Source organism: Salvelinus alpinus, chromosome 15 (assembly GCF_045679555.1).
Source record: "Salvelinus alpinus chromosome 15, SLU_Salpinus.1, whole genome shotgun sequence".
In the NCBI taxonomy this organism is placed as follows: Eukaryota; Metazoa; Chordata; class Actinopteri; order Salmoniformes; family Salmonidae; genus Salvelinus; species Salvelinus alpinus.
This window is the reverse complement of record NC_092100.1, coordinates 3,642,642-3,665,782: the sequence shown is the minus strand read 5'-3', so window position 1 is coordinate 3,665,782 and position 23,141 is coordinate 3,642,642. Positions and strand designations below refer to the sequence as shown.

Below are 23,141 nucleotides of genomic sequence, written 5' to 3'. Positions count from 1 at the left end.
CCACCTCTCTGTCAGGTCCCCACCTCTCTGTCAGGTCTCCACCTCTCTGTCAGGTCTCCACCTCTCTGTCAGGTCTCCACCTCTCTGTCAGGTGTCCACCTCTCTGTCAGGTGTCCACCTCTCTGTCAGGTGTCCACCTCTCTGTCAGGTCTCCACCTCTCTGTCAGGTCTCCACCTCTCTGTCAGGTCTCCACCTCTCTGTCAGGTCTCCACCTCTCTGTCAGGTCTCCACCTCTCTGTCAGGTCTCCACCTCTCTGTCAGGTCTCCACCTCTGTCAGGTGTTTGTTGTGAAAGAGAATGTGTTCTCATGGTAACTTCTGTCCCGTCTTCAGGGTTGACCATTGGAACAACGAGAGAGAGCGTGTGGTGCTGATCACAGACAACTCTCTGCTGATCTGTAAGTACGACTTCGTCATGCTCAACTGCGAACAGATACAGAGAATCCCTCTCAACTTTGTGGACCGCATCACCCACGGCAACTTCAGCTTCCCCCAGCGGTCTCTTCTCACGTGAGTAACCCCTTCGTCTCCATCACTGCCTCTCCTCCTCCTCCTCCTTTCCCTCCTCTTCAACAGTCGTCTACAGGCATTTTCCCAACTAATTGCAGCAATGCGCTGTCCTACAAGCGTCAGATATTAAAATCTGTACTAGTAATTGTTATCTCTGTATTTGTTCAGTAAATGTCTGTTAAACAACTTCACCTTCAATTTGTACCAGAGTTGCAAATTCACTATCAACGCACCACTTTTGCATGTGTCAATCAATCAATCAATCTACGACCGAACACTTGTTCTTTAACAGTAACTCAGGGAGAAGGACATTACAAACAGGCAGAGAGGAGAGCAGTTCAGAGAGCCCTATGTAGTTCACTACTGTTGACCAGGGCCCTATGTAGTTCACTACTGTTGACCAGGGCCCTATTTAGTTCATTACTGTTGACCAGGGCCCTATGTAGTTCACTACTGTTGACCAGGGCCCTATTTAGTTCATTACTGTTGACCAGGGCCCTATGTAGTTCACTACTGTTGACCAGGGCCCTATGTAGTTCACTACTGTTGACCAGGGCCCTATTTAGTTCATTACTGTTGACCAGGGCCCTATGTAGTTCATTACTGTTGACCAGGGGCCTATGTAGTTCACTACTGTTGACCAGGGCCCTATTTAGTTCATTACTGTTGACCAGGGCCCTATGTAGTTCATTACTGTTGACCAGGGGCCTATGTAGTTCATTACTGTTGACCAGGGCCCTATTTAGTTCATTACTGTTGACCAGGGCCCTATGTAGTTCATTACTGTTGACCAGGGCCCTATGTAGTTCATTACTGTTGACCAGGGCCCTATGTAGTTCATTACTGTTGACCAGGGCCCTATGTAGTTCATTACTGTTGACCAGGGCCCTATGTAGTTCATTACTGTTGACCAGGGCCCTATGTAGTTCATTACTGTTGACCAGGGCCCTATTTAGTTCATTACTGTTGACCAGGGCCCTATGTAGTTCATTACTGTTGACCAGGGCCCTATGTAGTTCATTACTGTTGACCAGGCACCTATTTAGTTCATTACTGTTGACCAGGCACCTATTTAGTTCATTACTGTTGACCAGGGCCCTATGTAGTTCATTACTGTTGACCAGGGCCCTATGTAGTTCATTACTGTTGACCAGGGCCCTATGTAGTTCACTACTGTTGACCAGGGCCCTATGTAGTTCATTACTGTTGACCAGGCACCTATTTAGTTCATTACTGTTGACCAGGGCCCTATGTAGTTCATTACTGTTGACCAGGGCCCTATGTAGTTCATTACTGTTGACCAGGGCCCTATGTAGTTCATTACTGTTGACCAGGGCCCTATGTAGTTCATTACTGTTGACCAGGGCCCTATGTAGTTCATTACTGTTGACCAGGGCCCTATGTAGTTCATTACTGTTGACCAGGGCCCTATGTAGTTCATTACTGTTGACCAGGGCCCTATGTAGTTCATTACTGTTGACCAGGGCCCTATGTAGTTCACTACTGTAGACCAGGGCCCTATGTAGTTCACTACTGTTGACCAGGGCCCTATGTAGTTCACTACTGTTGACCAGGGCCCTATGTAGTTCATTACTGTTGACCAGGGCCCTATGTAGTTCATTACTGTTGACCAGGGCCCTATGTAGTTCACTACTGTTGACCAGGGCCCTATGTAGTTCATTACTGTTGACCAGGCACCTATTTAGTTCATTACTGTTGACCAGGCACCTATTTAGTTCATTACTGTTGACCAGGGCCCTATGTAGTTCATTACTGTTGACCAGGGCCCTATGTAGTTCATTACTGTTGACCAGGGCCCTATGTAGTTCATTACTGTTGACCAGGGCCCTATGTAGTTCATTACTGTTGACCAGGGCCCTATGTAGTTCATTACTGTTGACCAGGGCCCTATGTAGTTCATTACTGTTGACCAGGGCCCTATGTAGTTCATTACTGTAGACCAGGGCCCTATGTAGTTCATACTGTTGACCAGGCACCTATTTAGTTCACTACTGTTGACCAGGGACCCTATTTAGTTCACTACTGTTGACCAGGGACCCTATTTAGTTCACTACTGTTGACCAGGGACCCTATGTAGTTCACTACTGTTGACCAGGGCCCTATGTAGTTCACTACTGTTGACCAGGGCCCTATGTAGTTCACTACTGTTGACCAGGGCCCTATTTAGTTCATTACTGTTGACCAGGGCCCTATGTAGTTCACTACTGTTGACCAGGGCCCTATTTAGTTCATTACTGTTGACCAGGGCCCTATGTAGTTCACTACTGTTGACCAGGGCCCTATGTAGTTCACTACTGTTGACCAGGGACCTATGTAGTTCACTACTGTTGACCAGGGACCCTATGTAGTTCACTACTGTTGACCAGGGCCCTATGTAGTTCACTACTGTTGACCAGGGCCCTATGTAGTTCACTACTGTAGACCAGGGCCCTATGTAGTTCACTACTGTTGACCAGGGCCCTATGTAGTTCACTACTGTTGACCAGGGCCCTATTTAGTTCATTACTGTTGACCAGGGCCCTATGTAGTTCACTACTGTTGACCAGGGCCCTATGTAGTTCACTACTGTAGACCAGGGCCCTATGTAGTTCACTACTGTTGACCAGGGCCCTATGTAGTTCACTACTGTTGACCAGGGCCCTATTTAGTTCATTACTGTTGACCAGGGCCCTATGTAGTTCACTACTGTTGACCAGGGCCCTATGTAGTTCACTACTGTTGACCAGGGCCCTATTTAGTTCATTACTGTTGACCAGGGCCCTATGTAGTTCATTACTGTTGACCAGGGGCCTATGTAGTTCATTACTGTTGACCAGGGCCCTATTTAGTTCATTACTGTTGACCAGGGCCCTATGTAGTTCATTACTGTTGACCAGGGCCCTATGTAGTTCATTACTGTTGACCAGGGCCCTATGTAGTTCATTACTGTTGACCAGGGCCCTATGTAGTTCATTACTGTTGACCAGGGCCCTATGTAGTTCATTACTGTTGACCAGGGCCCTATGTAGTTCATTACTGTTGACCAGGGCCCTATTTAGTTCATTACTGTTGACCAGGGCCCTATGTAGTTCATTACTGTTGACCAGGGCCCTATGTAGTTCATTACTGTTGACCAGGCACCTATTTAGTTCATTACTGTTGACCAGGCACCTATTTAGTTCATTACTGTTGACCAGGGCCCTATGTAGTTCATTACTGTTGACCAGGGCCCTATGTAGTTCATTACTGTTGACCAGGGCCCTATGTAGTTCACTACTGTTGACCAGGGCCCTATGTAGTTCATTACTGTTGACCAGGCACCTATTTAGTTCATTACTGTTGACCAGGGCCCTATGTAGTTCATTACTGTTGACCAGGGCCCTATGTAGTTCATTACTGTTGACCAGGGCCCTATGTAGTTCATTACTGTTGACCAGGGCCCTATGTAGTTCATTACTGTTGACCAGGGCCCTATGTAGTTCATTACTGTTGACCAGGGCCCTATGTAGTTCATTACTGTTGACCAGGGCCCTATGTAGTTCATTACTGTTGACCAGGGCCCTATGTAGTTCATTACTGTTGACCAGGGCCCTATGTAGTTCACTACTGTAGACCAGGGCCCTATGTAGTTCACTACTGTTGACCAGGGCCCTATGTAGTTCACTACTGTTGACCAGGGCCCTATGTAGTTCATTACTGTTGACCAGGGCCCTATGTAGTTCATTACTGTTGACCAGGGCCCTATGTAGTTCACTACTGTTGACCAGGGCCCTATGTAGTTCATTACTGTTGACCAGGCACCTATTTAGTTCATTACTGTTGACCAGGCACCTATTTAGTTCATTACTGTTGACCAGGGCCCTATGTAGTTCATTACTGTTGACCAGGGCCCTATGTAGTTCATTACTGTTGACCAGGGCCCTATGTAGTTCATTACTGTTGACCAGGGCCCTATGTAGTTCATTACTGTTGACCAGGGCCCTATGTAGTTCATTACTGTTGACCAGGGCCCTATGTAGTTCATTACTGTTGACCAGGGCCCTATGTAGTTCATTACTGTAGACCAGGGCCCTATGTAGTTCATACTGTTGACCAGGCACCTATTTAGTTCACTACTGTTGACCAGGGACCCTATTTAGTTCACTACTGTTGACCAGGGACCCTATTTAGTTCACTACTGTTGACCAGGGACCCTATGTAGTTCACTACTGTTGACCAGGGCCCTATGTAGTTCACTACTGTTGACCAGGGCCCTATGTAGTTCACTACTGTTGACCAGGGCCCTATGTAGTTCACTACTGTTGACCAGGGCCCTATGTAGTTCATTACTGTTTACCAGGGCCCTATGTAGTTCACTACTGTTGACCAGGGCCCTATGTAGTTCATTACTGTTGACCAGGGCCCTATGTAGTTCATTACTGTTGACCAGGGCCCTATGTAGTTCATTACTGTTGACCAGGGCCCTATGTAGTTCACTACTGTAGACCAGGGCCCTATGTAGTTCATTACTGTTGACCAGGCACCTATTTAGTTCACTACTGTTGACCAGGGACCCTATTTAGTTCACTACTGTTGACCAGGGACCCTATTTAGTTCACTACTGTTGACCAGGGACCCTATTTAGTTCACTACTGTTGACCAGGGACCCTATTTAGTTCACTACTGTTGACCAGGGACCCTATTTAGTTCCTACTATTGTAGTTCTCCCTACAGCCACATCATTATAATGTAAAGTTAGTTCTCCCTACAGCCACCTCATTCTAACGTAAAGTTAGTTCTCCCTACAGCCACATCATTCTAACGTAAAGTTAGTTCTCCCTACAGCCACCTCATTCTAACGTAAAGTTAGTTCTCCCTACAGCCACATCATTCTAATGTAAAGTTAGTTTTCCCTTCAGCCACATCATTCTAATGTAAAGTTAGTTCTCCCTACAGCCACATCATTCTAATGTAAAGTTAGTTCTCCCTACAGCCACATCATTCTAATGTAAAGTTAGTTCTCCCTACAGCCACATCATTCTAACGTAAAGTTAGTTCTCCCTACAGCCACATCATTCTAATGTAAAGTTAGTTCTCCCTACAGCCACATCATTCTAATGTATTCAGAAGAATAATATCAATAATTTAACCTGGAAAATATAAGAGCTGGTTCAAGGTGGCAAAAAAGAGGAGAGAGAGAGAGAGCTCTCACTCTCTCGCTCTCATTCTCTCTCTCATTCTATATTATATAATATATTCTATTTTATGGCTACGAATAATATAGATGAGAACTCTCTTGGTAGATAATGTGGTCTACAGCTTATCATATGGTAGTCTACCTCAGGCGAACAATACTTTGAGATTTCTTTAATATTAGACATCACCCACCAACAGTTATTGACAAATAGACACACACCCCCGTCTCTCTTCTTACCAGACGTAGCTGCTCCGTTAACAGTGGGTTAACTGCCTTGTTCAGGGGCAGAACAACAGATTTCTACCTTGTCAGCTCGGGGATTCGATCTTGCAACCTTTCGGTTACAAGTCTAACGCTCTAACCACTAGGCTACGCTGCCACCCTGATGCCAGGGTTGTGGGTTCGATTCCCACTGGGGACCAGTACGGGGGAAATATATATATGAAAATGTATGCACTCACTATTGTATGTCGCTCTGGATAAGAGCGTCTGCTAAATTACTCAACTTTAAAATGTACCAACGGTCACCTTCTTCCGTAAATAGTCCACTACTTTTGACAAGAGTCCTGTGTAGTGCACTGAATAGGGTGTAATTTGGAACACAGCTCATGAAATGGTCTTTGTTACGATTGAACTGATTCCAAAGCTCGGTTTTTTTTATTTATTTTTTTATTTCACCTTTATTTAACCAGGTAGGCCAGTTGAGAACAAGTTCTCATTTACAACTGCGACTTGGCCAAGATAAAGCAAAGCAGTACGACACAAACAACAACACAGAGTTACACATGGAATAAACAATAAACAAGCCAATAACACAATAAACAAGTCAATGACACGGTAGAAAAAAAAGAAAGTCTATATACAGTGTGTGCAAAGGGAATGGTTATCCTGTTGTATATAACTTCCTCAGGCTGAAAACGTAATTTGCTTACTGGAAACGAAGACAATGTTTTGATGCTGCAAGGGAGGGAGAGTTAAATGTTTTGATGCTGCAGGGGAGGGAGAGTTAAATGTTTTGATGCTGCAAAGGGAGGGAGAGTTAAATGTTTTGATGCTCGAGGGAGAGTTAAATGTTTTGATGCTCTAGGGGAGGGAGAGTTAAATGTTTTGATGCTGCAGGGGAGGGAGAGTTAAATGTTTTGATGCTGCAGGGGGAGGGAGAGTTAAATGTTTTGATGCTGCAGGGGGAGGGAGAGTTAAATGTTTTGATGCTGCAAGGGAGGGAGAGTTAAATGTTTTGATGCTGCAGGGGAGGGAGAGTTAAATGTGTCATGGTGGTTACGGTTTCATCCCAGGTTTTCTCTAGACAAACTTTTGTTAAGGAGAGAAAGAGAGGGAGAGAGAGAAAGTGAGAGATAAAGAGTGTGTGTGTGTGTGAGAGAGTTGAATGTTTTTGAGTATTGCCTTTCCAAACTGTCTAGATGTGGTAGTTAGGGTGGTATCCAGGACATAAATCACATACCTTCTTCTTTATTCCCGCTAAAGGAGATGTTGTGAAGTAATTCAAAGTAAGAAAAAACCTACCAGGAGTTGTGTCAGCAAAGTCATGCGAGAGAAAGATGTTTATGAATTCTGCCTCCACTGTTTTCTGTACCTCGTTAGTTTAAAGGAAGAGAAGAGTGTGGTAAAGAGAGAGAGAAGGACAGGTAGGGGTAAAGCAGAGGTGGCTGTTAACAGATGAGAGGAGGGAGAGAGAGCGAGAGACGTAGGGAAGAGCGAGCGAGAGAGAGATAGATAGAGGAACTAATGGTTAGATGAAGAATGCTAAAACCTAAGAAAGGAATTGAGAAACATATCCAACCAAAAACACAGAGATCCAGAAAACCTGAGTCTACACTTTACAGTGGTGAAACACTAAAACAGTACAGAAATACACTACGGAAAAATAAATAACAAATTATAGATTATAGATAAAATTGACAAAAAACACGCACATTTTTTCCCATCGGGCCATGGGGTGAGACAGGGAAGCAGCTTGAGCCCCACACTCTTCAACATATATATCAACGAAGTGGCGAGGGCACTAGAACAGTCTGCAGCACCCAGCCTCACCCTACTAGTCAAATGTCTACTGTTTGCTGATGATCTGGTGCTTCTGTCCCCAACCAAGGAGGGCCTACAGCATCACCTAGATCTTCTGCACAGATTCTGTCAGACCTGGGCCCTGTCAGACCTGGGCCCTGACAGACCTGGGCCCTGTCAGACCTGGGCCCTGACAGACCTGGGCCCTGACAGACCTGGGCCCTGACAGACCTGGGCCCTGACAGTAAATCTCAGTCAGACAAAAATAAAGGCTGTTCCAAAAAAGGTCCAGTTGCCAGGACAACTAATACAAATTCCATCTAGACACCGTTGCCCTAGAGCACACAGTAAACGATACATACCTCGGCCTAAACATCAACGCCACAAAGCTGTGAACAATCTGAGAGACGAGGCAAGAAGGGCCTTCTATGCCATCAAAAGGAACATACAATTTGACATGCCATTCAGGATCTGGCTAAAAACACTTGAATCAGTTATAGAATCCATGTCCCTTTATGGTTGTGAGGTCTGGGGTCTGCTCACCAACCAAGAACTCACAAAATGGGACAAACACCAAACTGAAACTCTGCATGCAGAATTCTGCAAAACATATCCTCTGTGTACAACGTAGAACACCAAATAATGCATGCAGAGCAGAATCAGACCCATACACACTAATTATCAAAATCCAGAAAAGAGACGTTAAATTCCACAACCACCTAAAAGGAAGTGATTTCCAAACCTTCCATAACAAAGCCATCATCTACAGAGAGATGAACCTGGAGAAGAGTCCCCTAAGCAAGTTGGTCCTGGGGCTCTGTTCACAAACACAAACAGACCCCACAGAGCCCCAGGACAGAAACACAATTAGACCCAACCAAAACACATTGACTCTGTACCGGTACCCTCCTGTATATAGCCTCCACATTGACTCTGTACCGGTACCCCCTGTATATAGCCTCCACATTGACTCTGTACCGGTACCCCCTGTATATAGCCTCCACATTGACTCTGTACCGGTACCCCCTGTATATAGCCTCCACATTGACTCTGTACCGGTACCCCCTGTATATATCCTCCACATTGACTCTGTACCGGTACCCCCTGTATATAGCCTCCACATTGACTCTGTACCGGTACCCCCTGTATATAGCCTCCACATTGACTCTGTACCGGTACCCCCTGTATATATCCTCCACATTGACTCTGTACCGGTACCCCCTGTATATAGCCTCCACATTGACTCTGTACCGGTACCCCCTGTATATATCCTCCACATTGACTCTGTACCGGTACCCCCTGTATATAGCCTCCACATTGACTCTGTACCGTAACACCCTGTATATATGAAAGTTCCATTTCAATACCAGTGAACCTACAAATCCAAGATGGCAGCATGTCAAGTCGTTTGTTTGTGACTAGTACATTTTAACCTACTAATAATCTATTTATTTATGGTTGCGTAACTTCGTTGTTGTGTAGTGCAAACTATTTCATTTTTGCTGGTGTAAAGATCACGGGTCCTCCTCAACTTGGCACTTCATTACTTGAAGTTTACCAAAGTAACCCTATCTCTGGCTGGCCTGAGTTCCTCCTTCGTCCGCGGAGTGTCTTGTCCAAGCTGCTCCTTTTTGCTCTTTGCCTGGCTGTCAGTGGCAGCTCAACCCGTTCTCTCTATCGCCCTCAACACCCAATCTACTCACACGCGCAAACACTCACATTGATTCACATACACGCTGTCCCTCTCTCCACTTACCTTCGTTGGCCTCTTGTTTTTTTTGTCAGAGAAAATGACAATTTACGTGGTATTGCTTTGTGCACTGACTTTACTGAACTCTGGAGAAAACGAACATTGTCGCAGGGTGAGTACATCTGACAATGTACTCTCGCGTCCATTAGACATTTTGTATGCAGGAACTCGCTCTTTTTCACTCGGTCCACTCGTCCAAGTGCCGATGCATTTGTGTCATGATGTGAACAGTACGAACTTGTGTCACTACCAAAGTCTAATGGTTTTAAATGACTGTTTTGTATTGTCTGGAAACGCACTTGTAGAATTCGCTTGCAGTAGGTCTCTTAAAAAAGAGAAGCCGTGCAAGGTTATTAAACAGAGGTGCTTAGTTATTCTTCTGTTGTTGATATCAGGTAACGTGCAACCTAACCCTGGCCCTGATATGCAATGTCTCCAAACCCCCTCTGATTTTAAATCAAGATCTGGTTTTGGTATTTTTCATTTAAATGTACGCAGCCTGTTGTCAAAAATTGATGGGGTTAGGATTTGGGCTAAATCAACTGATGCTGATGTAATTGTGTTTTCTGAAACCTGGCTCAGCAAGTCTGTTTTTGATAAGGATATTTGTATAAGTGGTTACAATGTTTATCGCACTGATCGGGTTAAGAAAGGTGGGGGTGTGGCTATATATGTAAAATCTAAATTCCATGTAAGTGTGGCAAAGTCTGAAACTATTTGTAAACAGTTGGAATTTCTTGCTTTGAATATTGAGGTTTCAAAGGGCCTCTCTATAACTGTGATTGGCTGTTATAGACCCCCCTCTGCTCTCTATAACTGTGATTGGCTGTTATAGACCCCCCTCTGCTCTCTATAACTGTGATTGGCTGTTATAGACCCCCCTCTGCTCTCTATAACTGTGATTGGCTGTTATAGACCCCCCTCTGCTCTCTATAACTGTGATTGGCTGTTATAGACCCCCCTCTGCTCTCTTGACGCACCTTATGTCTACACTTCTTTACAGTGAAATGATCTTGATTGGTGATCTCAACTGGTGTTGGTTAAAGCCGGTGTCTGATGATTTAAAAATGTTTTGTAATTCTATGAATCTTACCCAGTTGATTAATTCACCCACTCGCCCAAATCTTAAATGCCCAGAGAAATCTACCCTGATTGATTTGATATTGACAAATGTTCCACATAAATATTCTGCGGTTGGTGTTTTTTGTAATGATTTAAGTGTCCATTGTGCTGTTGTTGCTGTTAGAAATACTAAGGTTCCAAAGACAAATCCACGTTTTATTCGTAAGAGAAATTTGAAGTGTTTTAATGAGCAGGCTTTCTTTCATGATTTGTTTCATTTTGACTGGAGCAAGATGGAGCTTATCCCTGATGTGGAAACTGCCTGGATATTCTTTCATGATGGTTTTTTCCAAATAGTAAACAAACATGCACCATTCCGCAGGTTCAGGGTTAAAGGGCGGGATAATCCATGGTTTTCTTCTGAGCTGTCTTGTATTATTCACGACCGTAATCTAGCCTGGGCTAAAGCAAGGAAATCTTGTTCTGATGCTGATTGGCTTATTTTTAGGCAGTTAAGAAACAAGTGTTCTTTTCTTCTCAGGAAGGCCAAGTCTGAATATTTTATGTCTGTTACCACTGATAACCTGAATGACCCTAGAAAGTTTTGGAATGCTATTAAGTCTATGTCTGGTAACAGTAATGTTAATGAATTACCGTCATGTGTTTTGAAGGACTCTGTTGCTATATATGACAAAACTGAAATGCTGAATTGTTTCAATGAGCACTTTGTATCATCTGGTAGGCTGTTTGATTCAGTGTCCTCTGTCTCTGTACAACCCTGTGTGGATGAACCAGTGAGAGCTGGTCAAACTTTTAGCTTTCTGCCATTCTCAGTGCAGGTGGTACATAAAGCCCTGAAATCCTTAGATCAAAGAAAGCCTGCAGGTCCTGATCTTTTGGATCCCTGCTTTTTAAATCTGGCAGCTGATTTCATAGCTGAACCACTTACATATCTGTTCAATCTAACCCTGGAATGTAATGAAATTCCAAAGATCTGGAAATCAGCTTTTGTCCTACCACTTTTAAAAGGGGGAGATCCAACTCTTTTAAATAATTATAGGCCAATCTCAAAGCTGTCACCCCTGGTGAAAATACTTGAAACCCTTGTAAGTGAACAGCTAAAAGAGTTTTTATTTACTAACTCTATTTTATCAATGTACCAATCGGGCTTCAGGAAGAAGCATAGCACAATTACAGCAGCCATGAAGGTTTTAAATGATATCACTGAAGCCCTTGACAAAAAACAGCACTGTGTCTCACTTTTTATTGATCTCTCTAAGGCTTTTGATACAGTTGATCATGCTATACTAAGGCAGAGATTGTTGAGTGTAGGTCTTTCGGAGCATGCAGTTGCATGGTTTGCTAACTATCTGTCTGATAGAACTCAGTGCACTCAATTTGATGGGCTCATGTCTGTCAAATTGTCTGTCCTGAATGGTGTGCCCCAAGGCTCTGTACTTGGTCCTCTCTTATTCACTATTTATATAAATGATTTAGACAAAAATGTCCAAAATGCACAACTTCATTTTTATGCTGATGATACTGTTATTTACTGTTGTGCCTCATCTCTTACAAAAGCTTTCCAGAACTTGCAAACTGCTTTTTATACTGTTCAACATACCTTGTGTCAATTGAAGCTTATCCTCAATACTGACAAAACTAAACTAATGGTGTTTTCTAATGCAAGAAATAGACCTCTGAACCTATCACCTATTACTACCTGTCAGGGCAAGGAGATTGAGGTTGTAACCTCATATAAATATCTTGGAATTCTAATTGATGACGGCCTCTCTTTTAAATTGCATATTCAACAACTTACAAAAAAATTGAAGCTGAAATTGGGATTTTATTTTAGGAATAAGGCCTGTTTTTCTTTTGAAGCCAGAAGGAGGCTAGTATCAGCTACATTTATGCCTTTACTAGACTATGGGGATATTTTATATATGAATGCTTCCGCTCAGTGTTTGAGATCAATTGACACTCTTTACCATGGCACTTTGAGATTTATTTTAAACTGCAAAACCCTTACGCACCACTGTACTTTATATACCAGGGTTGGCTGGCCTTCTCTAGTCACTCGTAGGCTCAGTCACTGGTATACTTTTATTTACAAAGCCATTTTGGGTTTACTACCTTTTTATTTGGGCATTTTTATTGTTCAGAAATGTGGTGGGTACTCTCTTCGTTCGCTGGACTTTATCCTGCTAACTGTTCCAAATGTCCGAACTGAATTTGGTAAAAGGTCTTTTATGTACTCTGCTCCATCGTCTTGGAACACCTTACAAAATAATTTTAAACTGGAAGAACTTGTCCCGATTGGTGTTTTTAAATCACTGATGAAGGATTTTGAGGCTGATTCCCTGACCTGTCAATGTTTTTAATTAGCTGTTTTTGATATTGTTATACTCTTGTGAATTCAATGGTTTTTACTAGATTACTTGTAGTTTTTCATGTCTGTCTGTAATTTTTGTAATGACTTGGTGCTGCCTATCTTGGCCAGGACGCTCTTGAAAAAGAGATTTTAAATCTCAATGAGCCCTTCCTGGTTAAATAAAGGTTAAATAAAAATAAATTAAATAAATAGCCTCCACATTGACTCTGTACCGTAACACCCTGTATATAGCCTCCACATTGACTCTGTACCGGTACACCCTGTATATAGCCTCCACATTGACTCTGTACCGGTACCCCCTGTATATAGCCTCCACATTGACTCTGTACCGTAACACCCTGTATATATCCTCCACATTGACTCTGTACCGGTACCCCCTGTATATAGCCTCCACATTGACTCTGTACCGGTACCCCCTGTATATAGCCTCCACATTGACTCTGTACCGTAACACCCTGTATATAACCTCCACATTGACTCTGTACCGTAACACCCTGTATATAGCCTCCACATTGACTCTGTACCGGTACCCCCTGTATATAGCCTCCACATTGACTCTGTACCGGTACACCCTGTATATAGCCTCCACATTGACTCTGTACCGTAACACCCTGTATATAGCCTCCACATTGACTCTGTACCGGTACCCCCTGTATATAGCCTCCACATTGACTCTGTACCGTAACACCCTGTATATAGCCTCCACATTGACTCTGTACCGGTACCCCCTGTATATAACCTCCACATTGACTCTGTACCGTAACACCCTGTATATAGCCTCCACATTGACTCTGTACCGGTACCCCCTGTATATAGCCTCCACATTGACTCTGTACCGTAACACCCTGTATATAGCCTCCACATTGACTCTGTACCGGTACCCCCTGTATATAGCCTCCACATTGACTCTGTACCGGTACACCCTGTATATAGCCTCCACATTGACTCTGTACCGTAACACCCTGTATATAGCCTCCACATTGACTCTGTACCGGTACCCCCTGTATATAGCCTCCACATTGACTCTGTACCGGTACACCCTGTATATAGCCTCCACATTGACTCTGTACCGGTACCCCCTGTATATAGCCTCCACATTGACTCTGTACCGGTACCCCCTGTATATAGCCTCCACATTGACTCAGTGTACCGTAACACCCTGTATATAGCCTCCACATTGACTCAGTGTACCGTAACACCCTGTATATAGCCTCCACATTGACTCAGTGTACCGTAACACCCTGTATATAGCCTCCACATTGTTATTTACTGCTGCTCTTTAATTACTTGTTCATCTTATCTCTTACTTTTTTTGTATTTTCTTTAAACTGCATTGTTGGTTAAGGGCTTGTAAGTAAGCATTTCACTGTGAGATCTACTACACCTGTTGTATTTGGCGCATGTGACAAATACAATTTGATCTGATCATGAGAAAACAAAAAGATAATTACTTGACACATTGGAAAGAATCAACAAAAGAACTGAGCAAACTAGAATGCTATTTGTCCCTAAACAGAGAGTACACAGTGGCAGAATACCTGACCACTGTGACTGACCACAAACTTAAGGAAAGTTTTGACTATGTACAGACTCAGTGAGCATAGCCTTGCTATTGAGAAAGGCCGCCGTAGGCAGACCTGGCTCTCAAGAGAAGACAGGCTATGTGCACACTGCCCACAAAATGAGGTGGAAACTGAGCTGCACTTCCTAACCTCCTGCCAAATGTATGACCATATTAGAGACACATATTTCCCTCAGATTACACAGATCCACAAAGAATTAGAAAACAAATCCATTTTGATAAACTCCCATATCTACTGTGTGAAATAGCACACTGTTCCATCACAGCAGCAAGATTTGTGACCTGTTGCAACAAGAAAAGGTCAACCAGTGAAGAACAAACACCATTGTAAATACAACCCATATTTATGTTTATTTATTTTCCCTTTTTTTCCCCCTTTAACTATTTGCACATCGTTACAATGCTGTGCATAGACATAATATGACATTTGAAATGTCTATTCTTTCGGGACAGACAGACAGACAGACAGACAGTGTGTAACCACCCTGAACTCTACCTCAGAGGGATTTGTCTATTAGCTCATGCAATCTACACTACAATTTACACTACAATTAGCTTTTTCTTACAGAGAAAATCAAAACCATGCATTTTAAAGATTTGTATTTGGCTGCCCTTGATTGGTTGATTTCTATTTTCGACATTTGAAAGTAGGCCTAACCGTGCCTGCTGTAACCAGTAGCAGTTCATGAGAGAAACAGCAGAGGGCGCTCTAGGACATTACTTCAGTTGCCTCAATGTCTCTTACAGCTTTATTTGTAAACCTACTTTCCTTTACTCTGCTGTCTTTGCACAATGTTGTACTAAATGCATGATTTGAAATGTTAACACATTGGTGTGCTGTAGTATGTACGTACAGGTGGGCACCTTATAACACACCTGAAGGATATGCTAGAAGCCATGTAGTAGAGTACATGAAATCCTCGGCTGGGTCCAAACACAACATATTAGATGCTTTTTGGGGATTTGGGTCACTCAATTCAGAGGGGTGTGGGGAAGAGAGAGGCCACAAGGAGTATATCTGTTCTCCTCTCTCCCTCCATTCAAAGTCTGACTCTGCTTTGACTTCGTCTCCAGCCCTGACTCCATCCCCAGCTCCGACTCCATCCCCAGCTCCGACTCCATCCCCAGCTCCGACTCCATCCCCAGCTCCGACTCCATCCCCAGCTCTGACTCCATCCCCGGCCCTGACTCCACCCCTAGCCCTGACTCCACCCCTAGCCCTGACTCCACCCCCAGCTCTGACTCCATCCCCAGCTCTGACTCCATCCCCAGCTCTGACTCCATCCATCCCCAGCTCTGACTCCATCCATCCCCAGCTCTGACTCCATCCATCCCCAGCTCTGACTCCATCCATCCCCAGCTCTGACTCCATCCATCCCCAGCTCTGACTCCATCCATCCCCAGCTCTGACTCCATCCATCCCCAGCTCTGACTCCATCCATCCCCAGCTCTGACTCCATCCATCCCCAGCTCTGACTCCATCCATCCCCAGCTCTGACTCCATCCATCCCCAGCTCTGACTCCATCCATCCCCAGCTCTGACTCCATCCATCCCCAGCTCTGACTCCATCCATCCCCAGCTCTGACTCCATCCATCCCCAGCTCTGACTCCATCCATCCCCAGCTCTGACTCCATCCATCCCCAGCTCTGACTCCATCCATCCCCAGCTCTGACTCCATCCATCCCCAGCTCTGACTCCATCCATCCCCAGCTCTGACTCCATCCATCCCCAGCTCTGACTCCATCCATCCCCAGCTCTGACTCCATCCATCCCCAGCTCTGACTCCATCCATCCCCAGCTCTGACTCCATCCATCCCCAGCTCTGACTCCATCCATCCCCAGCTCTGACTCCATCCATCCCCAGCCCTGACTCCATCCATCCCCAGCCCTGACTCCATCCATCCCCAGCCCTGACTCCATCCATCCCCAGCCCTGACTCCATCCATCCCCAGCTCTGACTCCATCCATCCCCAGCTCTGACTCCATCCATCCCCAGCTCTGACTCCATCCATCCCCAGCTCTGACTCCATCCATCCCCAGCCCTGACTCCATCCATCCCCAGCCCTGACTCCATCCATCCCCAGCCCTGACTCCATCCATCCCCAGCCCTGACTCCATCCATCCCCAGCCCTGACTCCATCCATCCCCAGCCCTGACTCCATCCATCCCCAGCTCCGACTCATCCATCCCCAGCTCCGACTCCATCCATCCCCAGCTCCGACTCCATCCATCCCCAGCCCCGACTCCATCCATCCCCAGCCCCGACTCCATCCCCAGCCCCGACTCCATCCCCAGCCCCGACTCCATCCCCAGCCCCGACTCCATCCCCAGCCCCGACTCCATCCCCAGCCCCGACTCCATCCCCAGCCCCGACTCCATCCCCAGCCCTTATAAAGCTGCTGTTTTACACTTTTCCTTTCTTTTCCTTTTTCTCTTGTCTTTCTCCCGCTCTCTTTTTCTCCTCTCGTTCTTTAGCTCCTTCATGCACATCCTTTGGGGTGAAAGCATGTAGTAGGGGAGGGAGGGAGAGAGAGAGGGAGGGAGGCTGGATGGTTGGCTGGATACACGGTTGGATGGCTGGCTGAGAAGGAGACTATGAGGCTGTATTGAGCAATCGGGGGATTTGTGTGTTGGCCGAGAGACAATATGGGCCACTGCCGTGACAGCTGAACTGTTTCTGATATTTATCTAGTGTTGTTGCAGGGAGGCCAAGGAATTTATACTCGCTTGCCCATCAGCTTAACTAAGAATACAGTCAGTGTGTGTTTGTGTCTAGGGGGTGTGGAGTGGGGTGAGGTGTGTGTGTGTGTGTGTGTTAGTGATGCGCAGGTCAGCTATTTGTTCACCCGTTCCTGCCCACAATTGCTGATAACCCATCCGCAACCGCCCGTTTATATGTAATAAAGTGAAAATCTGAGGCCCGCACTCGACCCTAACCCGCTTAATATAGAAAAATGTGCTATACAGTCGGAGATGGCGGATGGTATCATTAGATACAGCACACGCAGCTTCTCTTCTGTCATTATTGTTGCCCCCTAGAAGACTTTATTAATTAAAACCCTCACCAGAATGATGTCATAAAGGGATAGAATGAACGATCCAATCTGGTTGACATCAATAACGTTGGTTTTCCTCTTTCCTCTGTCATCTCTGCTTCTCTCACGCAGCAAAGACGTTTAGGGACCGGGGAGAAAATGCAATAACGAAAAATATATATATATGGAAATATTTTCTGGGACACATTTCCAAATGATGTCAGTTTGACCGGTTTTTAAAATAACCCAACATGTTTTTGATAAGTTTTCAGTTTGGCTCGGATGCATATTTTAGGTGTTTGAAATATTATCAGCTTTTATGATGCTGATAAAGATAGCAACTTTACAGACGGTCCCTAACCACTCGTTACTTCTCTCTAGATGCTGAAAGAAATTAATCATATGAGGCTATGTGAGAGGTTATAAACCTATATGAGAGGTTATAGAACTACAGTCAGTGTCCAGATTTCAGTTAGGCCATGTAATCCATTTGAACAGTACAGTTCCCTTGACGTGTTGTCTTGTGACTGTGGAATTTGTATAGCGCCTCACAATCATCACACATAACGTAGGGGGGCACTCCATAACATAGGGGAGCACTCCGTAACGTAGGGGAGCACTCCGTAACGTAGGGGAGCACTCCGTAACGCAGGGCAGCACTCCGTAACGCAGGGGAGCACTCCGTAACGCAGGGGAGCACTCCGTAACGCAGGGGAGCACTCCGTAACGTAGGGGAGCACTCCGTAACGTAGGGGAGCACTCCGTAACGTAGGGGGGCACTCCGTAACGCAGGGGAGCACTCCGTAACGCAGGGGAGCACTCCGTAACGCAGGGGAGCACTCCGTAACGCAGGGGAGCACTCCGTAACGCAGGGGAGCACTCCGTAACGCAGGGGAGCACTCCGTAACGCAGGGGAGCACTCCGTAACGTAGGGGAGCACTCCGTAACGTAGGGGAGCACTCCGTAACGCAGGGGAGCACTCCGTAACGCAGGGGAGCACTCCGTAACGCAGGGGAGCACTCCGTAACGCAGGGGAGCACTCCGTAACGCAGGGGAGCACTCTGTAACGTAGCCAACACTGATGTCATCCTGTTTTACCACTTCACCTAATCTTTCCTAAACATCAGACTACTGTTCTGGCCCTCTGTTATTGTTCAGCTGTCCATTTCAACATCAGACTACTGTTCTGGCCCTCTGTTATTGTTCAGCTGTCCATTTCAACATCAGACTACTGTTCTGGCCCTCTGTTATTGTTCAACTGTCCATTTCAACATCAGACTACTGTTCTGGCCCTCTGTTATTGTTCAACTGTCCATTTCAACATCAGACTACTGTTCTGGCCCTCTGTTATTGTTCAGCTGTCCATTTCAACATCAGACTACTGTTCTGGCCCTCTGTTATTGTTCAGCTGTCCATTTCAACATCAGACTACTGTTCTGGCCCTCTGTTATTGTTCAGCTGTCCATTTCAACATCAGACTACTGTTCTGGCCCTCTGTTATTGTTCAGCTGTCCATTTCAACATCAGACTACTGTTCTGGCCCTCTGTTATTGTTCAGCTGTCCATTTCAACATCAGACTACTGTTCTGGCCCTCTGTTATTGTTCAACTGTCCATTTCGCAGCTTTTCTCTTATTGAATTAAACTCTTCACAACTCTTGTCCTTTTTTTTGCCTTAGTGGACCAACGTTAACTTATGCATCCAAGTTTTCTTTCAGTTTCTGTGTATTTGGAGTGAGACAGTTAGGCCCTAAAGCTGAGGCTTAGTCTACACGCTAACACCAGATAGTCTACACGCTAACAACAGATAGTCTACACGCTAACACCAGATAGTCTACACGCTAACACCAGATAGTCTACACGCTAACACCAGATAGTCTACACGCTAACACCAGATAGTCTACACGCTAACACCAGATACAAATAATGAAAGAGAAACCTCAATATACACTTAGAGATTATTCAACCTGCCTGCCACCCACCAGCCCTTTATCCACACAATATTTAATGACCCTAAACCTGCCCTCCCCCCGCGGATATAACCACAGGGTGTGTGTGTGTGTGTGTGTGTGTGTGTGTGTGTGTGTGTGTGTGTGTGTGTGTGTGTGTGTGTGTGTGTGTGTGTGTGTGTGTGTGTGTGTGTGTGTGTGTGTGTGTGTGTGTGTGTGTGTGTGTGTGTGTGTGTGTGTGTGTTTCTGTTTCCTCAACCTTTTTCTTTTATTGGTTTTTTTGCTTCTCATTTTATACTGCATGTTCTTCTTCTACAGTGTAAAGTTGTCTCTGTAAGACATGTGATTGACAGAGGTTCAGCTCTTTCTCCTCTCCACGAACAGCGACGTGAATAAGTATTTATATAGTATTTGATACTGAAATATGCAACAACAACAACAAACATTTTGAAAATCAGAAATGAGGCAAATCCTTTTTTCTCCGGCACTGTATGTTAAGTGACTGTGTGTTAAGTGACTGTGTGTCTGTGTGTTAAGTGACTGTGTGTCTGTGTGTTAAGTGACTGTGTGTTAAGTGGCTGTGTGTCTGTGTGTGAAGTGACTATGTGTCTGTGTGTTAAGTGACTGTGTGTCTGTGTGTTAAGTGACTATGTGTCTGTGTTAAGTGTCTGTGTGTTAAGTGACTGTGTGTCTATGTGTTAAGTGACTGTGTGTCTGTGTGTTAAGTGACTGTGTGTCTGTGTGTTAAGTGACTGTGTGACTATGTGTTGTGTGACTGTGTGTCTGTGTTAAGTGACTGTGTGTCTGTGTGTTAAGTGACTGTGTGTCTGTGTGTTAAGTGACTGTGTGTCTGTGTGTTAAGTGACTGTGTGTCTGTGTGTTAAGTGACTGTGTGTCTGTGTGTTAAGTGACTGTGTGTCTGTGTGTTAAGTGACTGTGTGTCTATGTGTTAAGTGACTGTGTGACTGTGTCTGTGTGTTAAGTGACTATGTGTCTGTGTGTTAAGTGTCTATGTGTTAAGTGACTGTGTGTCTGTGTGTTAAGTGACTGTGTGTCTGTGTGTTGAGTGACTGTGTGTCTGTGTGTTAAGTGACTGTGTGACTATGTGTTGTGTGACTGTGTGTCTGTGTGTTAAGGGACTGTGTGTCTATGTGTTAAGTGACTGTGTGTCTGTGTGTTAAGTGACTGTGTGTCTATGTGTTAAGTGACTGTGTGTCTATGTGTTAAGTGACTGTGTGACTGTGTGTCTGTGTGTTAAGTGACTGTGTGTCTGTGTGTTAAGTGACTGTGTGTCTATGTGTTAAGTGAATGTGTGTTGTTAAGGACCTACCTACGTACAGCTCTCGGGACGATCAGTGAAAGTCCAATCCCCAGCGTTGTGGTGTATTTTCAACACAGTGAAGACTTCCAAGGCCTCTGGCAGGTTAGAGAGCCCAGCCCTGTTGTGCCTGTCTGGGCTAGTCCCTCCACCCTGGTGCTTACCTGAGGAATTCTGCCTCCTTCAGACCCTTTTATATCTCCATTGATACCAGGGCAATAGGCTCCACGCTCATACAAAGGGAAGTGTATACACACCTTATCCCCTCTCCTCCACCCTCGCCTTCTTTTGGTGAAACATAATCAGTAGTCTTTGAGCCAAGGCTTTGGGCTTATGGCTTTCGGGACTTTGTGTCTTTGTACCCTCCTGGAGTCTCCTACCATCCTGGAGTCTCCTACCCTCCTGGAGTCTCCTTCCCTCCCCTTTAGGTCTTTCTACCCTCCTGGAGTCTCCTTCCCTCCCCTTTAGATATTTCTACCCTCCTGGAGTCTCCTTCCCTCCCCTTTGTGTCTTTCTACCCTCCTGGAGTCTCCTTCCCTCCCCTTTAGGAAGTTGTACCCTCCTGGAGTCTTCTGCCCTCCCCTTTAGGAAGTTGTACCCTCCTGGAGTCTCCTTCCCTCCCCTTTAGGAAGTTGTACCCTCCTGTAGTCTCCTTCCCTCCCCTTTAGGAAGTTGTACCCTCCTGGAGTCTCCTTCCCTCCCCTTTAGGAAGTTGTACCCTCCTGGAGTCTCCTTCCCTCCCCTTTCCTTCCAGCAGAACATTTGGTCTGCATCCTTAATGGAACCCTATTCCATATGTAGTGCAGTATTGACTAGAGGCCTATGTCAAAAGTAGCGGGCCCTGGGCAAAAGTAGTGCACTACAGATGCAGGATTTTAATTTGATCACTCCTTTGTTTCTGCGAATTTTCCTGCAAAGCAGAAAATGCAAACTTGTAGTGTATTTGAGTTTTAAAAAGTCTTCTAAAGTTATTAATTTCCACTTTGACATTTCTGACTTGATTAGCCCCTCCAAAAATCTCCATTCATTATAATCCACATAAAATTCACATTTCCTGTTGCTGCAGGATTCTTTTCCTGCTGTAGCAAACTGGCTCAAATTCAGATCCTACATCTGTACATAGGGAATAGGTAGCCATTTTCTACGTAGAATTAGTTGGTATGGTGGCAGCTAGGCTGGGATGGCTGGCAGCACGCAGAGTTCAGGAGCCAGTGTGTGTGTGTGTGTAGAGTGGTTTTGTGGACAGGGATAGTAGATGATTGCGTTATTAACACAGCCCCACCCTGAACTGCTGGGTGTGTGATATATTGACGAGGAGGAGATGGCTATATTCTGTAGCCTCGAGTGGTGAAGTGGGCTTGGCAGGCAGGAAGTACTATTGCTCACCTGGCTGATGATTAGGGCGGAACCATATCAAGAGGAATTAACTTCTTTATGAAAACTGCCCAAATGTTGGAAACAAATTTGATTATGTTGTCATCCGGAGTCACATTGGTTTATTTTCCAAGCTATCTCACACAATATTTTACATACAGCATGTTTTTTAAGGACCAAAGACTGGCAACTGGAAATGCCCCAGTGCTCTGAATAACAGCTTGGGCGGAGGGACCGATGCGGAGGAGGAGAGAGGAGGGGAGGGGAGGAAATACTGTTGTGTTTGGCATGCAGGAAGTACTATTGCTCAAGATGTGTTCCTGAGGGCTCACCTGGCTGACGATAGAACATTACAACAAATAAAATGTCTAGGGCACTGCATCGCAGTGCTAGCTGCGCCACCAGAGTCTCTGGGTTCGCGCCCAGGCTCTGTCGCAGCCGGCCGCAACCGGGAGATCCGTGGGGCGACGCACAATTGGCATAGCGTCGTCCGGGTTAGGGAGGGTTTGGCCGGTAGGGAGGGTTTGGCCGGTAGGGATATCCTTGTCTCAGTATGTTAAAATGTAATAAAATGTATGCACTCTACTGTAAGTCGCTCTGGATAAGAGCGTCTGCTAAATGACTAAAATGTAAATGTAAAATGTAAAATCATTGCATATACACTACCGTTCAAAAGTTTGGGGTCACTTAGAAATGTCCTTGTTTTTGAAAGAAAAGCACATTTTTTTTGTCCATTAAATTGATCAGAAATACAGTGTAGACTTTGTTAATGTTGTAAATTACTATTGTAGCTGGAAACGGCTGATTTTTTATGGAATATCTACATAGGCGTACAGAGGCCCATTATCAGCAACCATCACTCCTGTGTTCCAATGGCACGTTATGTTAGCTAATCCAAGTTTATCATTTTAAAAGGCTAATTGATCATTAGAAAACCCTTTTGCAATTATGTTAGCACAGCTGAAAACTG

At 45.1% G+C, this 23,141-nt stretch overlaps 1 protein-coding gene across 1 annotated transcript in view; it reads left to right on the top strand.

The window, feature by feature from the left end:
- The window catches only part of tprg1 (tumor protein p63 regulated 1), a 65,563-nt gene that overhangs the window by 25,171 nt on the left and 17,251 nt on the right, over window positions 1-23,141 (top strand). Inside the window, exon 4 of the mRNA XM_071342276.1 lies at window positions 334-510. Coding sequence (XP_071198377.1) covers window positions 334-510 — 177 coding nt within the window. The remainder of the gene's footprint in view (window positions 1-333; window positions 511-23,141) is intronic.